General features: G+C 38.5%; 2 protein-coding genes across 2 annotated transcripts in view; one reads left to right on the top strand and one right to left on the bottom strand.

Annotated features, from left to right (window-relative positions):
- Positions 1–11,226, top strand: part of LOC135466378 (N-acetylglucosamine-1-phosphotransferase subunits alpha/beta-like) — a 32,549-nt gene extending 21,323 nt beyond the window's left edge. Inside the window, exons 18-30 of the mRNA XM_064743823.1 lie at positions 478–659; positions 1,232–1,368; positions 2,261–3,063; positions 3,819–4,015; positions 4,528–4,680; positions 5,051–5,117; positions 6,213–6,323; positions 6,984–7,069; positions 7,304–7,405; positions 7,715–7,769; positions 8,445–8,557; positions 9,329–9,419; positions 10,485–11,226. Coding sequence (XP_064599893.1) covers positions 478–659; positions 1,232–1,368; positions 2,261–3,063; positions 3,819–4,015; positions 4,528–4,680; positions 5,051–5,117; positions 6,213–6,323; positions 6,984–7,069; positions 7,304–7,405; positions 7,715–7,769; positions 8,445–8,557; positions 9,329–9,419; positions 10,485–10,598 — 2,211 coding nt within the window. The 3' untranslated portion in view covers positions 10,599–11,226. The remainder of the gene's footprint in view (positions 1–477; positions 660–1,231; positions 1,369–2,260; positions 3,064–3,818; positions 4,016–4,527; positions 4,681–5,050; positions 5,118–6,212; positions 6,324–6,983; positions 7,070–7,303; positions 7,406–7,714; positions 7,770–8,444; positions 8,558–9,328; positions 9,420–10,484) is intronic.
- A 4,039-nt stretch (positions 11,227–15,265) lies between these two features.
- LOC135467258 (archaemetzincin-2-like) lies at positions 15,266–18,288 on the bottom strand. The gene is made up of 3 exons (XM_064745024.1): positions 18,174–18,288; positions 16,943–17,692; positions 15,266–15,562 (listed from the first exon to the last, which is right to left on the bottom strand). The coding sequence occupies exons 1-3, from the start codon at positions 18,174–18,176 to the stop codon at positions 15,266–15,268; spliced, it is 1,050 nt and encodes a 349-aa protein (XP_064601094.1). The 5' UTR covers positions 18,177–18,288.
- Positions 18,289–18,369: the final 81 nt, after the last annotated feature.

Raw genomic sequence — 18,369 nt, 5'->3', positions numbered from 1 at the left:
TTATTTCAATAATCAAATAAATCAAGTCAATGCAGAGGTTCAGACTTGTTACTTTATATGCAAAACAAATTCCAGATTTTCTCTTCAAACTTACCTTGTACCTTTTTACCATCAGATATACTGTAATTCTTCAACCATTTCACGTGTTTGTAAGGTGTTCATTCAAGCAACTTCTGAGCACATTATTCTGTGTAGACTGATAAAATTATACTTTTTGTGAAGTCCTGAAATGGGCCAATCCAACTAATGTAGTCCAAAATCAAATTATAAACATGCATAAATTGCACTGAAAGTTGCTCGTTCATATGGGAAAAGATTGAAGAATTAGGGTATATTTACAACTTGTCAGTGATTGTGTAGTGCTTGCTAAGAGTTTTACAGCCGTCCAGGATATAAACTAAAACTGGAACTTTTGAACTGGTTGGCTTTTTTTTTTTTCTTACTGAGTAACTACCTCCCCAATAATCTCTGTTGCAGTACAACTTCACCATGGTGGTTGACCCAAAAGTCATTCCAAAAGCTGACAAGAATGACACCCATGTGGCAGCAAAAGAAGGCAAGAAAGAAACTGTGGCTGACAATAGCACAGAAATTGTCAAAGCTATAAATGTTACAGACCAGCCAGTGTTTGTATTTGAGGATATCCCACAGAGAGAAAGGTACAGTCTGATTGTGATGACCCTGACCAATGAGGTAAAAAAACTTCATCTAGTTCTCATTGGCTGGGCTGCAGCATTAAGTCAGGAATTTTGTCTGGTACCTGGCAAGGGCTAATAGTTTGTGCTGCCCACTCTGGATTAACTCGCCTATAAATCTCACGGCTAAAGTGGAAAACATTGAAAATATTATACATTCTTTAAGTACCCTACTTCTTCAGCCTTTTCTACTATCACTACGACCAATGGTTTGAAACATTCTGAGAGAACTTTGGGGTGTAGAGAAATTAATCTGCACAGTTTTATGAAGTTTCCATCTTAAGTGACACAAATAAATCAATTTTGGTGTCCTTTTCGTAATAATTGTATGCATAAATCCCTCTGAAAAAAGTGTATCAGAAATCGAAACGGTTGAGGATTTACAATTGTGTGAATAAAAAAACCAGAGTGTGTCAGATACAATGTTTTTTCGTCTTGAGTGTTCATACGAATTTTTTCATGTTTAAGCTTCGCCTGTGGAAAAAAATATGAAGATTTAGAAAGTGGCATTTTACCCATGGGTTTGTGTGTTGCAGGGCACCACATATGAAGTTGGACAAAGTACATGTAGATGTGCCAGACCGTAACATAAAGTCCGTGAATCTGTCCGCCCTTGAGCTGCCAGAGGACCTGAAGGCTGAGTGGGAGGAGGCTAAGGCACAGTTTGATGAGGGTAAGGGCAAACTGCCAAAGCTAGACCAGCATCACATTTAAGGTCTAGTCGTGTAACATAGCTTAGGGAGTCAAGTAGTTGTGGTGGCCAGCTTGTGGGAGAGTACGCACTCGCTAATACCCTCTGTCTGGAGAAGACATCAAACAATCTCTTGGTTGATCTTCCTCTGGGACTGATTTGCACAGTGGTAGTTACGTGTGGGTGTGATAACAATGTTTTGTATTATCCCTCTTGCCGTGTACCATTTTATATTTAATCATAAGTTAAGAAAATGGAAACGGTCTATTTTATTCTTGGGGAGTAGTTTCTTATTAAGAATCAAAATAATTTGAATATGCAGAACAGATTAAAGCATTTCTGATCACTGTAATAAAGCATAAATTTTGTCCATGACAGAGGTGCTCATTTTGCTTGCTTCTGAGAGCTGTGTTGGTCCTAGAAGTGTGTTTTCATGTTTATTTGGAAGGTGGGATATCCTACTGAAAACAAGGAATTTTGCAGCCAAATATACACTATTTATTGTGTATCAGGTCCCATGTTCCTGATGTCTGGTAATTCACCTCAATTGCCCACTTTGTACAAGTAGGTCATGACAGCACTTCTGAAAGTTTAAAATTTCTTTTGGTCACTTGGGTGTTGCTTGTCAGGGTTTATACAGCGATGGCCACAAATGATGCATAGCAGACTGAGACAGTTGCTATGACAACCCGTGTTCAGGCTGGTATGGATTAGCAAATCAAGCTAGTCATTGGTTCAAAGTAATTTCATACACCGAGATCTATGGTTGGGACAACTTATCATTACAACGAAGTGTGATGGCAGTATATGTTCTACCGTGTAAACTTTTAATACTGTGATTTAGTTTCCATTTTTTCTGTGTTATGTTTTACAGGCGATATTACAGAGAAAGGTTTCAACCAACTTAAGTCGTCCATTTGGCAGAAACTGAATTCACAAAAACAAGCCAGAGCATCTGATGCTGCTTTTGATGAACAGGTGCTGAAGAATAACCTGTTTCACGGGGAACAGCAGCGGGGGAAGGAGCAAGTGCATGAAGTGAAGGAGACAAAGATAGGCAAGGAGCAAGTCCAGAAAGACGTGTCACACCTGGCCAAGGAACAAGTGCAGACTGGTAAGGATTCGCAGCTGGGCAAGGAAGCAGTACAGGATGGGAAGGAGTCACGGCTGAGCAAGGATCCAGTACAGGATGGCAAAGAGTCACAGCTGGGCAAAGAACCAGTGCAGGATGGGAAGGAGTCACAGCTGGGCAAGGATCCAGTACAGGATGGCAAGGAGTCACGGCTGGGCAAGGATCCAGTGCAGGATGGGAAGAAGTCACAGCTGGGCAAAGAACCAGTGCAGGATGGGAAGGAGTCACGGCTTGGCAAGGATCCAGTGCAGGATGGGAAGGAGTCAGAAGTGGGCAAGGAGCAAGAAAAGGGAGAGGAAAAATTGTATGATAGAGACGAGCGAGTCCATGGAAGTCACCGCTCTCTGCTCTCCATAATCCAATCAAACAGGCCAGAGGGATGGACCTCAGATCTGTTTCCTAACTATGGACAGCCATTTCACTCAGCTTCCTCTAACACATCAAACAAGGGAGACAACCTTCCACCAGGTGTGGCATTAGAAAACCTGTTCAAGCCTGGAGGTTTCAAATGGGAGCGATCAGGGATGTTTGTAGAGTTACAGAAGGTACGATTAACTTCCTTGTGTCATAGGGCATATTCACGTAACAGGGAAATCCCCATCATCAGTATAATGATGTCCAATATAGCCCAGTGAATTGACGTGTGAGATTTAACAAAGATCACGTGAAAAATCATGTCCAATGATGACTCCAGTATTTTAGCGCTTTCTGATGTAAATTGTTGAAGATTTTCTAGGTGAAGAAGTAAGTGTAAGAGACACATTTATACTGCTGCATTTACAAATAACATGCAGCATGTATAGGGGAACTGATCATGGTCGAGGGGTTATTGGTGCTTGTCTTGTTGGACATACCCAGGTCTCACTGTTTATGGGAGTTTGGTGACAGTTGACTGTGCTAGTGTGACTGTTTGCACAGTCCAACGCTTGTTGTGAATATCTGTTTGTGGAAAAGCAGCTCAGTAACTTGCCAGTTGTCACTGGTTTACACCAGGCATTCAGGTTTGCTCCACCCATAAAATTGACCGCCACTGCATAAATCCAAAATTTTTGAGTACTGTGCTAAACAATCAGATAAATCAATATTTAAAATAACGTAGGTGTGGACAAATCTGTTGGAAGTCTTTGTTTGATTGGAAGGAAGTAACAGTCTTACAGTTAACAGAACATTTTTTATCACGAAATATTTTTTTGATGAGACTGACATTAAAATATATCTGACCAGTATTTTTAGCTTATGTGGATTTTTGCAGTAAATGACAGCTGTGCTATTACTGACAATTATTTTTTTTCTGCTACAGAAAAAGGCTGAACTAATGCAACAGCAGGAGTACACGTCAAATGGCCGGACATCAGGCAGATCACTATCCCAGTTTGCTGACTCACTTCGCCATGTCAACAAGATATATAACAAAGTGTTTGGATACTCGGCCAGAAAGGTTCCCTCCCACATGCCACATATGATTGACAAGCACATTATGACAGAATTACACAAAAGGTCAGGAGAAGAGACAGAATCCAATTTTACTAGATTACCTTAAAACATCATCGTTAGGTACAGATTGTCATGCTTCCTGTAGAAGTGTTTTTGCTCTTCAGTTCAGAGATGAACATTGGGACTCTTATCTGTTCCTGGTCCTTTATTCTTATTATTAATGTGTCCCAAAAGGGCCTCTTAGGCTTATTGCGTAGTGTGCTAGTGCAGCATCATGGCTCTGGATCCTCGGCCTTCACGGTTTCTTCCCACAATAGTACTGGCCACCTTTGTGTCTCGAGCAGCCTGTAAAACACCAGTTAAATATTATAAATAAACAAATATGAAGTCTCTCTGGAACTGGACTGAATGGAGTATAAGAGTTTGGCAGAAATTTGCAGTTGTTGAAATCTGAACCTTAAAAATAAAAAAAGTAAAGATGAAAAAATTGAATACAAAAGTGGATGACTTCAGAAGCCATCTACAATAACTGAATATGGAATGTCTGATATGTGCATGTGTTTCTGTGTACCCAGGTTCCCAGAGGAGTGGGATGTGACCTCCGCTCACCGTGTCCGCAGCTCCACTGACATGCAATTTGCATTCTCCTACTTCTACTACCTGATGGGAGTGACGAGGAATGTCACAGCTGCAGAAATCTTTGATATGATGGACACGGATAAATCAAGGCAAGGCCCTTCTCACAAGGTCACCATCATGTATTGACAATGTACACTGTTATGCCAGTGTATTGTATGTGGAAAGGTCCGTATCAGGTGGATGGTTGTGGGTTTCCACCATGTGCCGGTTTCCTCCTACCGTCATCGGATGAGTGAAATATTACCAAACAGCCAATATGACGTGCAGGTCTGTGTGTCATTTATGGGACATTCAAGTCATTATCTTGTTGAACGACTATGGTTTACCCCCTGGCACTCTTGTATCTTCTACCCATAAAACCAACCCCAGCATATATATATATGTAAGTAACAAATTCTTGGGTATGGCCTGAAACAACAACTAACCAAATAAATGAATAACATTTGATTCCCTTTTCAGGGTGTTATCTGACCGTGAGATCCGTACACTGGCCACAAGATTGTACAGTCTGCCTCTAGACCTGCAGGTTAGTTGACAATGATCAGTGGTAGCAATTGGTCTTTTCAGTGTCTCCATGATAACAGAGAAGAAACTGGATTGACCTCATCTTTTAGGCTGTATGACAAACTGTGATAGATGACGGACCTATATCAAGTTAAAAAAAATCTTGACTTTCTGTTGATTGGTGATGGTTCTTCATGGAAAGAGTAATGGGTCAGTCTATATGCCGTCAGGTATTGTGGTAGTCTTAATATAAATGGAACTTTAACTGTAAAGATAGATGTCTCTTCATTGGCTCATTTGTCCAAGGTGTCTCTGACACTTAGCACTGAGAGGTTAGAAAAAGGAAACAGGACTGGTTGGACTGATTCTGTAGAATGTGTCTGAGTGGGGTTCCATATCTGCTGTCCCAGGCATGATACTTCAGTGGTGTACAATGACGGTATTGAACCACCCTGCCACAAGAAGACAGTACATGTACACACACCTCAGAGTCGTTGTGGTCACATGACTGTACTGTTGTTAAGTATGGCATAAAACCCAAACATACGTACATACTCTAATGCCTCAACTTTTTTGCATGCCACAGCAACTTCCAATGAAATTTGTGCATATTTTAATATGACTTTTAGACACTTTGTTCTAATTAGCAAATTTCAGTGATTCACGAGAAGTATAATTTTATCAGTCTACACAGAATAATGCCTTCAGAACATGCTTGAATAAACCACCTTGCAAAAAGGTTGAAGAATTACATTACATACATTCTAAAGTGTCTCTCTCTCTCTCTAACTAATCCTCCCTTGGTGAGAGATGGTGTGATTCTGTACATCCAGAGATCATTGGTTCAGGCGTAGTTTGAAGAGGTTTATTGGTTACATGGTGAAGCAAGGTGGTGTATAGTCCACAGTGCACCTGACTTGTCAGAATAGTATAATATTCTTGGTTTAATCAGATCATTTGATAAATGTAAAGAAAATAATAAAACCATGCCTGATCATGTATTTACATGTATTACTAAGCTGAAGTTTGATGGAAAATTGCCTTGTGTTAAGAATGATTTCATTAAGTGGGATAGGTAGATGATTGCAGGATTTACCTTTGTGTTTTGTGTTGACAGACTTTGACAGGCCTGGAGAATGTTATGATGAACTGTTCCAAGTATTTACCTGAGCAGCTAACCAAGGAAGTGCCAGAGCCCCCTAAAGAGAGCTACTATGTGGCAGACATGGTATGGACAGAATTTTGGACAGTGTTTGTATGATTAAGGGGTGAAGTTCACTGTTCATCAATACAATGATGTATACTTGGAATATAGAAGTTTCCAAATCGAAATCTTTTGTCGCCAAGAGTAAAAAAAGTCCTACTGTATATAATGTGATTTATCAAAAAGGTTAGGCAACTATAGTTGACATTCATCTCCCTTCTTTTGGAAACACAAATGACACCTCTTACCTTTACTCCTCAAGTTTTTCATTTTTGTGAAACTTCTTATTGTAAATGTCCATTTTAGAATAAATATAATCAAGAAGAATTGTTGCCTGACATTTTTGACAAGTCACGTGGTACTCTAGGACCTTTTTTTTGCCTTCAGCGATAAAGAGTTTGTATGCGGAAACACTTTTGAGACTCATTTGTCAGTGAATTTTCCTGATTATCTAGATTTTTGCAGTTATTGTTCAGTGTAGAAATTTAATTAGCTGCATTGTATGTAGCTAATTGTATAGTTAGTGTAATATCTTAATTTTCAGTGTTGCTCTACTTCTGTAAAACAAAAGTTTGGGTATGTTTATGTTGAGCATGTCCTCTTGCAGCAGTAAAAGATATAATCTGACTGTCCTGTGTTTTGTGTATTATTAAATACTGTCTTAAACTTCTGTTTTGGTCCCAGCCTCAAGTCACCCGAAACCTCTTCATTAACTGTGAGGAGATTAAAGAACTGCTAGCTAAGAACTTCAAACCTCAACCTCTGTACCAGTGAGTTCATCTTTCATCTTCCATTTAGGACATTTTGCTACTTACCACCATATTGGAAGGTTTTAGCCACGGCTTTTGTAATTCCCAAAGGCCTGCTTATATTCTGTTTTTAGTGTTAAATTACCACAAAGGTCAAAGAGACATGTGTTAAGATGTTTTTTCTCTATAAACATCTGAATTTTAATACATCTAAGATTGTGACAATAAAATTTCTTCTGTAAATTTTCCTCCCAGGTATGAAGTGGTGGGCGATGACTCTGAAGTGGCCTTCAAAATGATCAAAACCAATGTGTCAAGTGTGGTTGGCCAGCTGGATGATATTCGCAAAAACCCAAAGTAAGATAATATGCCCATTTGTCTGTGCAAAATTTTAATGGTAAAACTTTAATCAGCTGTGGACACGGGGCATGTATCCCCTGGCAAGTAAATTTGTTAGAATGAGCAGCATTTTGATGAGGAATGTTGTAGATGTTGGTTTCTCTAATGGATTCATTATTGTCAGTCATGTTGAAATACTGTTTTTGGTTTCTTATATTTTAAAAAAATAATGTTTTTTGCAAAGAATTCCTGACTCACATATATTAAGTAGATATTTGATGCATGCCTGGTCAATATTCAGTGTGTTGTCTAACTTTTTTTTTTCAGAAAATTTATTTGCTTGAATGATAACATAGACCATGAATCTGAGGAAGCAAAAACGGTGAGCATCAGTGTCTAGTATTTTACCTGAAAAGTAGATCCCTCTCTGTAAGAATCAGTCACTGATGAAGTGACCACTAATGCTAGCCGGCTTTCTATTGTGTGTTTGATTGTTCTTTTGAGAATGGGAATTGCATATTGAATACAATGGAGTGTTTACGGACTCGGCATAATTGCCTGATCACATTGGACGAGGATTTATTGCTGGAGTAGATTGAAGTGATAGTAGAATCATACAGGTAAATGCATTTGTCAGTGCACAGGCCGTGGAAACACTGTATTGAATGTGACAAGGAATCGCATGAGCGAACGCCAGAAGTCTATTAACCAGATAAAGGTTAATGCAAATTAAATTGCATATCTGTGGAGACACAACTGTAGGGACCCTCTCAGCCTGATCACAATGTATCACCCAATGGTGTAGCGTGTGTATGGTAAACTCTGTTTAAGGAGGCTTATGTTAGATCTGATATTTTGTGATGATGTATATATGTATATCCAAACCTAGTGTGTGGCCATTGTGTTGTATGAAGGTACTTACATGTAAGTGATTCTTCTGGCCTGTATTTTATGTGTCTGTACCAAGTATATTATATATTACCCTGATTCCTCGACCTTTCCGCATGCGAAAAGCAAATGTGTGTAGTGCAATGTCAAACGTTCATTTATTCCCCAGGTTAAAGCAGTCCTTGTGGATTTTTACGAGTCCATGTTCCCAATCCCCTCCCAGTTTGAGCTACCACCAGATTATAGGAACCGATTTCTCAGCATGAACGAACTGAGGGAATGGTAAGTGTTGTTGAACTGAGGGAGTTAGTGGTAAATGTAGATGAACTGAGGGAGTCAGTGGTAAATGTTGATGAACTGAGGGAGTCAGTGGTAAATGTTGATGAACTGAGGGAGTCAGTGGTAAATGTTGATGAACTAAGGGAGTCAGTGGTAAATATTGATGAACTGAGGGTCAGTGGTAAATGTTGATGAACTGAGGGTCAGTGGTAAATGTTGATGAACTGAGGGAGTGTTAAGTGTTGATGGACTGAGGAAATGGAGAGTGTTGAGGAACTGAGGGAATGATGAGAATTGATTAATTGAGGGAATGGTGAGTGTTGATGAACTGAGGGAATGGTGAGAATTGATTAACTGAGGGAGTGGAGAGTGTAGATAAACTGAGAAAATGGGGATTGTTCATCAGAGACTCTTGGGTGAGAGTGAAGGAAAGTTCATTGTATAGGAAATGGTTTGAGCTTTTATGTGATGTAATTATAGAATTTATAATCTGTCTGATATTTGTCATTTTAGACAGTTGTGATGTCTTGGCATTATGTAGATCAGGTGATTTCAATTAAAGCATCAATCAAATTAATAATAAATTTAACATTTTAAGCTATGATCAGTGGTATGATATAATGCTTCCCAGCAGGGCATGTAAAATTACGTTTTGATGAATTTTTGACTTCAGGTTTATGAGTTCAGTTTTTATATTCTGTAAACCAGTGGGTTGTATTTAGCCATTTACTGACACGTATAAATGTACATTAAAATGGTGAGTTTAATTTCTAGGAAGAAATATCGGGATTGGCTGAAATTTTGGACTAATATTGCCTTGGTATTGTTGGTGCTGTTTGCCATCATATCCTTCTTTGGAGACAAGGTAATGTGACATGCTTTTATCTGCTCTTCTCAAATTATGTGCTTGCTAAATGTTAAGTGTAAAGAACATTTAGTCAGATTCTGTGCTTGCTAAATGTTAAGTGTAAAGAACATTTAGTCAGATTCTGTGCTTGCTAAATGTTAAGTGTAAAGAACATTTAGTCAGATTCTGTGCTTGCTAAAAGTTAAGCATGAAATACATGTAGTCAAATTCAGTGATTTCTAAAAGTTAATCATGAAGAACATATAGCCCCTGATTTTACCTACATGTACATCAAGTCATTACATTTAAGATGCATGTCCATGCCTTCTTTTCTCTGCTATATAAGGTAAAATATAAGCTGTCTACATTATTAAAGCTTCACATGTTATTATACCTGCATGCAATGTTATAGTATTTCAGTGACACAACCTACTGGGTCCTCTTTCTCAAATCTTTGTTTATCAAGTTTTCATAACATTTCTGGTAAATGACGTTGCCTTATGGCACTGTAACCTAGACAGTGTCTTTTACAAAAAATATGACTTACAAAGTGTTGGGAAAGTGGACTCAGATGTATAAATAGTAGGTGTGTTGGAGTAAAACATCTACTGCGCAGTGTCAGCTCTGTTAATGTCTGTATGTTATATCTCTCAAGATTTTTCTGATAGTATTTACTATAAGTCCATATACTGTACGTCATCAACCTTTTCATTCACTAAAGCACTTTTAAGTGGAATTTTTGCATAAAACTATTATGAAAATGGCACTAAAATGATTTGTTTATGTAACTCAAGATGCCTGCTTCACAAAACTGTGCAATTTATTTCTCTACACCCATGGTGCTCACAGAATGTGTCAAAATATTAATTGCAAAGGCAGTTGAAAGGGTTGAAGATTTAGGGTATTTCCATACAAACTAGACATTACTGGCTTCATTTAAAATATGTGTTGATAAAAATCACAAACATTCACTGGCAGTTATATATAAAGGTTAGGGAATTTTGACTTCCATTGCGATTTATGGATAACTACATGTAAATATGTTGATATTTGGAGTACATGTACTTGCGGGTGTGTTTTCAGATTGAAGCAGTCCAGCGTCAGTACAGTCGCCGCCGGCAACCCCGCCCTGCAGACACACCTGGTGACAGTGACAACCCCAGCCCTAGCAGCAAAGACACAGTTCTGGATGTCTGACGGTTCCTACTCTGGCTTGTCTCCCCTGATATTCTCTTGGGCCTTGTTGTCATGGCGATGGTTATCATTCTCTTGATGCTCTTGATGGGATCAAAGGCCTTGTAAAAAGCAACCTAAATAATCCTCCGTGTCTAGGAACTAAACATTGTTACACATACTCAGCCCAGTCAGGTCATAGTTTTATATGGTTGGCATAGACTGACAATACACAGTGCCAAAAATGAAATACATGATAAGAAATTTCCATTCTTCTATAGGTCTATTTTAATTTACATGAACAATGCTTTGCTCAATTAACGCTATACTTGGTCACTCTTTGTCTGTGCTTGTTATTTGACATGTAGCCTTTTTTCTTTTGGAATTCTATTACTTTTACATAATCTTTGCATAATAATGTCTTAGATTGATGATAAACATATCCAAGAAGGATTTTTCCGTCTTTCATACCACTGCATGTACATGTGTTTTATTCAAATGACCTCCACTTATGTTGTTGTCTTAGTCAAATATATTTAAATGTTCTTGTTCAGGAGCAGTTCATTCCTGTGTGCTCGTCATAAGGCTGGGTTTATCCAAGCAATTCCTTCTTTAGGGGTCCAAAATGTGATAATTGTCCTTTGTGTCTGCAAAAGTGACACAAAAAAGATCCAGTTCACATGTATACACGAAGAACTTAATTAAGCACTCCCCGCTGGTTTTCACTGACGATTTTGCACCTGTGCGATTCATTTTCGTCTGCGTCAAAATAGTGTAAAATGTGACCATGTGACCCTTTGGCTAATGCAAAACAACAAAATGATTGAAATCCATGTATTTTAATGATAACACACATGTATTTCTATCATCTCTGGTTTTGATGTAAAACAATGGCTCCACAGATATCGTTCTGGAGTGAGCGGCGTTGAAGCAGTGGTTGAAATTAGTCAATAAAAACTTTGGTATCTGACATGAAGGTAATGACGCTGATATAACATACATAACTAAAAGGAAGATTTACACTAAAACTATTAAATGTCAAATGGATTTCTGGTGCTGATTATTAGATAAGTAGAAAAGTGTCATTTTGTCATATGTTTGAGCTACTGAGACAATTTATTGTGTCAAACTGTTTTGTCATATTGCTGCTAGTACTAATGCATACAACGTAAAGGCTGAGTTATGTCCAAGGATAATTTTGCTGATGTGCCGTTTCCACAAGCAGCACTGTTTTTATTCATTGCATGAACAAACTACTACACATTGTTTGGAGAGACAAGCCAGAGTGAAACAACTCATTTTTGTTTGATACAAATGTATTTATTTGTGATCATGTTAGAACATAAATATATTTATATGTACATACATGTTAGTACGTGATCAGAGGGCTGTGACTGTGAGGATCATATTTATATACGGAGTCTATTATTCTGAGAGAATCTGGAACATACCTGAAACATTATTTGCATACATAATCACAAAGGCATCTTAAAACATCACCTTATTTCATATGAGGATATGCTAAATGTATGGTCACATGTCAGTGTGATTAATTGGTGGGTGAAACTGTCTTACACGACCAAAGTAGAAATAATTACTTTTTGCTGTTACCTTGTTGCTTGTTTCAGTAAGGTGAGGGTTGTCATTCATTGTCATTGTAGATCAGGTTGTCTTTATACTTTTGTTTTATTTTAAACTTTTCATCATCTTAAAATCATATGAGATAGTTGTTTACATGGAGCTAACATTTTACGGGTGAATTCTTTGTGGGTTAATTGCTCTTGTGTGGTTTAATCATGTTAGTGTGGGAGTTGTAGCTACAAGAGTAGTATTAAGATAGTCACAGCTGTGTTTGATTATAAATATCCATGTACGTTGTATATATTTGTATCTGTGCAACCATCAGTACATCACAGATTGACGTACAAAAACGTGACATTTGCCGACGACTTTTTTTTGTTTTTTGAATGTACACCATATATGCATGCATGTATGCTTAGGGTTTAACGTCGTGCTTATCAATTTTTCAGTCAAGAGTCATTAGGTATGCGCATATGTAATGTGTCTCTTCTGATAGAGCGAGTCGATGCTGCCAAAGTGCTGCCTCCACTGAAGTATCATGCCGAAGACACCAGACATGATACCCAACCCAGTCAAGTGATACTGACACCGGATCAACCAGTAATGTTTCCTTGCGCTAAACTCTAAGCACTGAGCACCAAGCGAGGTAACAGCAAGTACCATTTTTAAGGTCTTTGATATGACCTGACCCGGGGTTTGACATCATATATGTTATTGTTGATGTGTAAATACTATAGCTGAATGTTAACTGATTCATAAAATGTACTTATATCCTGACTTATTATGCAGCCAAATCCTTACATTTTTATGTATATTTTCACAAATACTAGCAGAAGCCCTGTCAAAATTGTATGTAGCAAAGGTTATTCCAGACGGGGTTTGACACACAAGCCTGGCATGGCCAGCAGGAAATAATCTGATATTCACCTGTAGCCACTCCTCTTCCTCATGGTAATGGTCATCATGTCATCCTTGGAAAATTCGCTGTTGAGCATAACTCTACCATATCAGCAAAACATAGGGTACATTAGCATGATTGGTAGTGAATTCTTTGTCATTTTTTTGTGATACAAAGATTGGGATTTTATAGAAAATTAAAATTGGGGTAAAATTTAAAAATTAAGAGTTGGGCCCTTTTTTTAGAGGGCTGGTTTTGTTACGCCCAAGAAACACATTATTAATGATGGCCTCATTACAACTGTGATTCTGAACAACATAGTCATGAGTCATAGGTGTTCCTTAACTTTTTCATTGACGAAAGCCTTCATTTGGTTATGATTAGTAATTCAATGATTCATTCAGTTCTTCCAGTTATGTGTAACTGGTATTAAAATAGACGTTTATCTTAATCCCAGTATATAAATATGTAATATGACCTGTCAAAATATGGTGAATTTTTGCTGATTTGCTTCCCCTTGAATGCTATACCTAATACTTAAGAATTGTTTTCAGTTTAATGAGAATCGAGAATTTCTAAAAATACAGTTTTGAACAATAATTACGAAAATGCTTTCAATAGGCTTACAATTTCTTATTAGTACAAGTATTTCCTGCTGGTGGCATGCAACATGTTCAATTGATGTACATGTAACTGTACTGATGTACACGTAACTTACTGATGTACATGTGACTTTACTGAGGTACGTGTAACTGTAATGATGTGCACGTAACTGTAACTGTACTGATGCACATGTAACTGTTCTGATGTACATATAAATGTAACTGTACTGATGTACACGTAACTATACTGATGTACATGTAAATGTAACTGTACTGATGTACATGTAACTTTACTGATGTACACTTAACTGTACTGATGTACGTGTAACTGTACTGATGTACATGTAACTTTACTGAGGTACGTGTAACTGTACTAATGTACATGTAACTTTACTGAGGTACGTGTAACTGTACTGATGTACACTTCACTGTACTGATGTACATGTAACTTTATTGATCTCAAAATAATTCTACTAGAAATATTGGGCACCTGGATGAAAATCATTTACATGCACATTCATTCCTATCTTTTGTAGCTATTAAAAAACTTCTGAAATAAAAATTATGCCATTGGCATTTCAATAAAACATGTATTTCATTGTGAAATTTGTGTCTTCTGTGTCCCCTGTGATCACAACGAACCATGTGTGTTGTTGATGATGTGGTTATGTGTTGTGTGAAATTGGCCAACGTTCACTGTAGTCGTATGTCTTGCCATAAATGACAGTTTATAAGTTCAAAATCTGACGTCCGCTTTGGGACCAGTAGATCCAGGATCAATCCTTGATCGAGTCACACCTAAGACTTTAAAAGAGGAAGTTGTAACTTCCTCGCTTGGCGTTCAGCATGAAGGGGATAGTCCAACGACTGGTTGACCTGTATCAGTATAATGGCTCGGGCGGGGCAGCTTACTTGCCTTCGGTAAGCCGTCTCAGTGAAGCAGCACTAAATAAAAGACTGGTGGAAATCCATCCTGCAACAAGGAGGCATATTACACATACATGCACCCTAAAGATTCCTTCGTCGTCATATGACTGAAAAATTGTTGAGTATGACGTTAAACCCCAAGCAATCACTCACTCACTCAAAATCTAACACAGGAGTAGGGTAACCTGCTTTCCGTAGCACTTGGTAACGCTTACAGTTATAATTCAGGCCAAAATCCTGTGACAAAGCCATGTGTAGTAGCAAACTAATGCCAGATCAAATGGTACATGCATATATACATCGATAAAGTATCTCAAAAGTCTAAAAAGCATACTTTTTAGTTTTGGGTGATGATGCATAACCGAGACACTGCAGTTGAAAGTAAATTACATCATGCAGATAACTGAGAATTCCACATTAAACGTTAAGCTCACAAGAATGTCAGAACAAAACATGGCCGATTCCCGAATTCTTCAGCCTTTTCAACAAATATTTTGAAACATTCTGAGAGAACTAAGTGGCATAGAGAAATAATCTGCACAGTTTTATGAAAGTTGCATCTTTTAATGACATGAACAAATCATTTGTAGCATCATTTTCATAATGATTGTATGCATAAATTCCATTTACAGCACCATTCAGTATGCATATACAAAATAGAACACTGCACTTTATCAGGCCTATTATCTGGGATTATTTGTCTGCATTAAGAAGTTCATCACTTTTTCCAGCCATTCTATGGACTCCATAAATTTCACAAACTGACATTGTTGATTGACCTGTTTCAGGAAGGTGGACATGTTTGTGTAACGTTCCAGAAGACTAAAGCGACACACCTTCTGGACTTTCCTCATGCACACAGGACAGAGGAATAATGGCTGCTCCATGGCCTCTCTCACTGTGTGGCTTGCATTCATCGTGCACCAGAAAAACGGGCAATGCTCCAGACGTAACAGATGACACACTTCATGTGTTAGTGTCTGAAAATACAATCCATGTATTAAATGTATTAGAATTAAAGAAGAAAACTGTGACTGACTTTATCTGATTGGTTTTTAAAGCAGTACTCAAAGTGTTCTTCACTTATGTGTAAAAGTTTAGGACAGAAGGAAACGTCAGAAGACCTCACTATAGCACAGAATGGTACCGGAAAAACATCTTGATTTAAGATTTAAGGCGAAAAGAGTTTGTCAACTCCGGCAAAAATATTGCTTAGGCAAATAAGCCAGTGAGGGACCTCATGTCTGTTCATAAAAAACCTCTACTGTATCATGCATTCATGTGACTTGTGAAAAGTGTTAGGGAACCTTTGTTGACATTAATTTACTGATTACTTATCTGTGTTTGAGAGGCACAACTGATACCTCTTTCCGTTAGAAACTTCTCAAGTTCACATTCAGCTCCTTAATTTCTACTCTAAAAAACTTTTTCTGAAACTTTTTTCACAAGCCCATGTTATATTAAATGTGATCAATAGTAATTGCGTAATAATTTTGACAGGTCACATAATACAGTAGGACGCAAAAGCGATAAAAGAATTTTAACTCAAAACTCCCCTATAAGAGAGTGTTTCAAAGTAACAGTTTTACTGTTATCAGGGAATAAACTTTCTGGATATAGCACACGTTTTATTGCTCAAAACTGGCTGATACCACTGCACTTTGAATAAGCATCCTCTCAGTCCTGCACCTAATTGCCTGCAAGTTATGTCAATGTTCAAACCATCTAACCACCATGCCTCCCACAAAAAAAAAGAACTGATTTATCTGACATGTTTTAGACCGCAATCAAGAATACTTTACTTATACAAGGGTGGCCAACATTATGATGGGTGGAAACCGGGCAGAGAGGAAGAGGAGAGGAAGCCAGCATGAGCAGGATTGGAATTCACAGCAACTGCATTGGTGCAAGGCTACTGGGTCACTGCGATGTGCTGCCAAAAACAGGATGTAGCTGACAAATAGACTTTACAGCTAGTATGCATTACCCCTCTGATAATCAGAAATAAAACAGCTCCCTTAGCTGAACATAACATGCATTACAAGAAAGCCTGTCTCTCCATTACCCTGTTACACCAAAGTGATTGAGTGAGGGAGGATGGAATGCATTTCTATTTCCAGTACAAGCTGGTAAATTTCAGTAATCCTCTAAAGAAATAACTACCCTAACCTGTACTGTCTTGGTTTTAAGGATGCCTGTTTTAACCTTTTATCTCTGAATTTTACACATTTCGTTCTGCACAGAACACGTCATCATACAGTGTACATTACAACAAACATTAATTCAATGAGCTAAATGATCCCTCTCCTTATTTAACATTCTGACATTCACTTTGCTGGACTACCGAGCCAATCTCTCACCTTCAGAAGTTGCCACAACATAGGACCATCTACTGCCACACCCTCTGAAGGTTGCTGGGGTACTCTGGAATCAAATCTCCCAAAAGAGAACACACCTGCTTTATGAGCACACGAGGACTCGCCCAGGACAAAGTTCAGCTTGTCACACGGGTAGAGGTCCAGCCAGGACAACCCCATGATGCAGACGCCATCCCTCGGCACGCGCTTAAACAGATACGGATAAAAGTCGCGGACCAACAGCTGAGGTTCTCCTGTCAGCTTACTTGTCCGTTCCCCGATGACCCAGCCTGCTTCAGAGATGTGGACTGCTGGTAAAACAGTCGCCTGCTTTGGTGTGAAAAAAATCTCTGTAAAGCATCTGAGAATGTCTAACAGAGGCATGCATTCATTGTTAATCTCTAGGGAGAAGTTTAGCACTGATGCCGGGATAGTGCCTATTGGCTGGATGTAGATCGTTGTTCTGTGACCAGCTGTTAGCCTGGCCAGTATATCCATCTCCATAGCGGCACGCCACTGGATGTAAGTCTGCTGCTTATCTGTATCATCACCCTCATACTGCTTAAACAACCCCTCTTCTGCACCCTCATGGGGAATTCCTGCAGAGGTTTTCCTTCCCAAACGGACTTTATGGAGAGACTTGTAAGCAAGTTGATAAAACAGTTTTTCTTCTGAAGACTTCTTCTGCAGTTTTCCAATGTAAAACACCATACATCTGCTTTCAGCAGACTTGTTAGGCATGACACAAGGACACTGTCAATAACAACAACTGAACATTAGTTATCCCGTATTGTACAATAACAGCAAGCTGTGTAAGACATGATCAAGCGCAACATTTTTTTTTTTGGCTTTTTTAGATCATGAACTGTAATTTTGAAGCAGACATTTACACTTCGAATAGCCCCGCCGTAGCCGTAGGGTACACATTTTTCACATTTGAAGTCCAAGCATAGAGTAACGCTTTTATTACAAAAAAAATGCTAGTTCCTGTTGTCTTATGCCTTTAAAATGCAGACTAGGGTGTTACTGAGAGGATGGTTTGGTTTCTCTAAGGATATTCAGCCGACTGTCATATATTATGTGGGTAACAAACTACACGTTGCCTTCATGGCATTTGCAAATTAAAAGGAGAGGTCAGCGGATACCCAGTTTCCGACACCACCGTGACGCGAGTTAAACGATTATTAATTAATAAACCACTGTTTACTCCTAAAATTACACAACAATTTTTTACCATGTCAGCATCGATTGGTTTCTTTACGCTAGGAAACTGGCTGCCATGCTACACATCAACCACACAGTCTCCACTACCCGTGTGATGCCGTTTTCACTTCGACCTATGCTGGATTCTCCAGGTTCTGGAGGGTTTCATAAAAGTACTGCTTTCTATACAGTATGCTGAAACCTACCGCCTTCGTAAGATCCCTCTG

The sequence above is a fragment of the Liolophura sinensis genome, chromosome 6 (assembly GCF_032854445.1).
Source record: "Liolophura sinensis isolate JHLJ2023 chromosome 6, CUHK_Ljap_v2, whole genome shotgun sequence".
NCBI lineage: Eukaryota > Metazoa > Mollusca > Polyplacophora > Chitonida > Chitonidae > Liolophura > Liolophura sinensis.
This window is presented reverse-complemented; position numbering and strand designations above follow the sequence as displayed.